The 2,128-nt window shown below is 38.7% G+C and overlaps 1 protein-coding gene across 1 annotated transcript; it reads left to right on the top strand.

The window, feature by feature from the left end:
- The first annotated feature begins 371 nt into the window (after positions 1-371).
- On the top strand, positions 372-1,427 carry LOC149242752 (F-box/kelch-repeat protein At2g44130-like). Its single transcript, XM_089370992.1, has one exon. The coding sequence runs from the start codon at positions 372-374 to the stop codon at positions 1,425-1,427; it is 1,056 nt and encodes a 351-aa protein (XP_089227118.1).
- Positions 1,428-2,128: the final 701 nt, after the last annotated feature.

Here is a 2,128-nt window from a genome sequence, read left to right on the forward strand (position 1 = left end):
CCTTAAATTACTCAACTAACTAAATCCATTGGACTTAATTTATCTATATAAATAGACTTTATATAATTTAAATAAAACATTCTTACATAAAGCATTGCCATGCCAAGTTGTTGACCGGTAAAATTTATATTAAATAATTATATTGCGAATTAAAAAATTATATATTTTCATATTACCAATAAATAACATAGTTTATCATTTAACTCCCTTTCTGGTCGGTTTGAAATTAGGTTTCCCAACATCCACACTATATATTTGACGGCACTTTTATATTTTGAGGTACCGTCCTCCATATTGTTTACTTCTTTGTGTGTGGTAAAGCTTTGGGTAAACTCGATCGATCAGGAAATCGGTGTGTATAGGGTGCCCTAATGGACGCTATTCCGATGGATGTCGTTCGGCAGTGTTTGCTAAGGATGCCTTATACATCACACGATACGCTGAAAGCTGTGTCCAATAGCTGGGAGGCTATGGTCCGTAGCCCTACGTTCTATGCTGACAGGAAGAAATGTGGGACGAGCGAGCAGCTTATTTGCCTGGTTCAAAGAGATATCAGGAATCACAGAGATATGAACCCTCACCCTCTCCTTGTAGTAACGGTATACGACCCTGTGAACGGCACCTGGCAAAGGCTACCTCCAATTGATGATCCCCACAATACTGAAATACCAATATGGTGTCAGTGCGTAGCTGTGAATCGGAAGCTACTTCTCATAGGCGGATTCCAACCGTCCGATGAAAGTTTTACGAAGAGTATTTATATTTACGACTTTGAGTCTGCGAGATGGCGCCGCGGAGCTGACATCCCCACAGCTCGATCATTATTTGCCTGCTCTGTCTCTTCTTCCACCGGACTTGTTTACGTCGCTGGCGGGATCGACGAGCGTGGTAGCCCTCTTGCAGCTGCAGAAGCATATGACGTGGTGAAAGACAAGTGGACAATTTTGCCTCCTATGATCGAACCCCGCGGCCATGGATGCCGCGGTGTGTTCGTGGATGGTAAATTCATGGTGTTACGCGGAGGCCAACCTGCAGAAGTTTTCGATCCGAGTGAGGGAACGTGGAAAATGAGGGCACATTGGTGGAATTTCGTGGGAGGATTATTGAGAAGTTGTGTGATTTCATCTTCTTCTTCCGAGTTGCACGTGTTCACCGAACAACAGGTGGAGAGGTACGATGTTGAGAAGGACGTTTGGAGTGTTGTAGCTACTCTTCCGAATCCCCACCATCTGGAGCTTTTTATGTGCGCTACATTGTGGCGGGACCAAATTTTTGTAAGCGGAATGGGCCAGCGACCGTGTTCCAACCCAGAAAAACACATCTCTTATCTGTTCAATATGTCAACCAGGCAGTTCATGGAACTTCACCGTGATTGTGGGGAGGACTTTGCGGGCATGATCCTATCTGCAGCGACCGTGGAGATTTGAAAGTAATTTTTAGATGCGCGCCCACTTTAATCATTGTGTTGCGTTCAATTCTATATCAGTTATTGCTTACTCCGGCTAGTACAAGAAATGGTCTTTTTCTGTGTTTTTCCGTTGTCAATTTTGTTCAAAACTTCTGTATGAAATTTTAAAAGTGGTTTAGTTTGTAAAGATTGTTGAATTTATTTATTATTTCAAAAAAAATATTCTGTAGTATAGAATTAAAGAGTCTTGTTTTAATAATTTTTCTTTTTTTACGATTGTGAAGTTTTTTTTGGAGCTCTGCAGGTAAATTGATTGCTTTCAAAGCTGCTTTCATTGTTAAGATCTATTGCAGACTTTTGGTTTTATCTATCTCGTGTAATTATTTCAGGAAGTTTGTTGGATTAGAAACAAATATGAATCAAATGTAATGAGTATAAATGGTTAGCTAATCTTCTTTCTTTTATGAATGGGAAATAGGTGTTTAAAGCCAATATTTGAGAAAATTATGAATGCTATATTATCATAGAGATTATTGATGTTTTACTCAAAATTTTTGTTAATACTATGATTAATTTCTATACGTCTAGATATTTTTTTGTGAGGATTTATCAAAAGTAACCATTTATAAAGAATATTTTCAAATGAAGCAAAGTCTTTTGGTAGAAATCACATAAGAATTTCTCTTATGTGATTTCTACCCAAAGACTTTGCTTAATTCA

Source organism: Pinus tabuliformis, chromosome 8 (genome assembly GCF_031772625.1).
Source record: "Pinus tabuliformis cultivar Carrire ecotype Pingquan chromosome 8, CPIR1, whole genome shotgun sequence".
In the NCBI taxonomy this organism is placed as follows: domain Eukaryota; kingdom Viridiplantae; phylum Streptophyta; class Pinopsida; order Pinales; family Pinaceae; genus Pinus; species Pinus tabuliformis.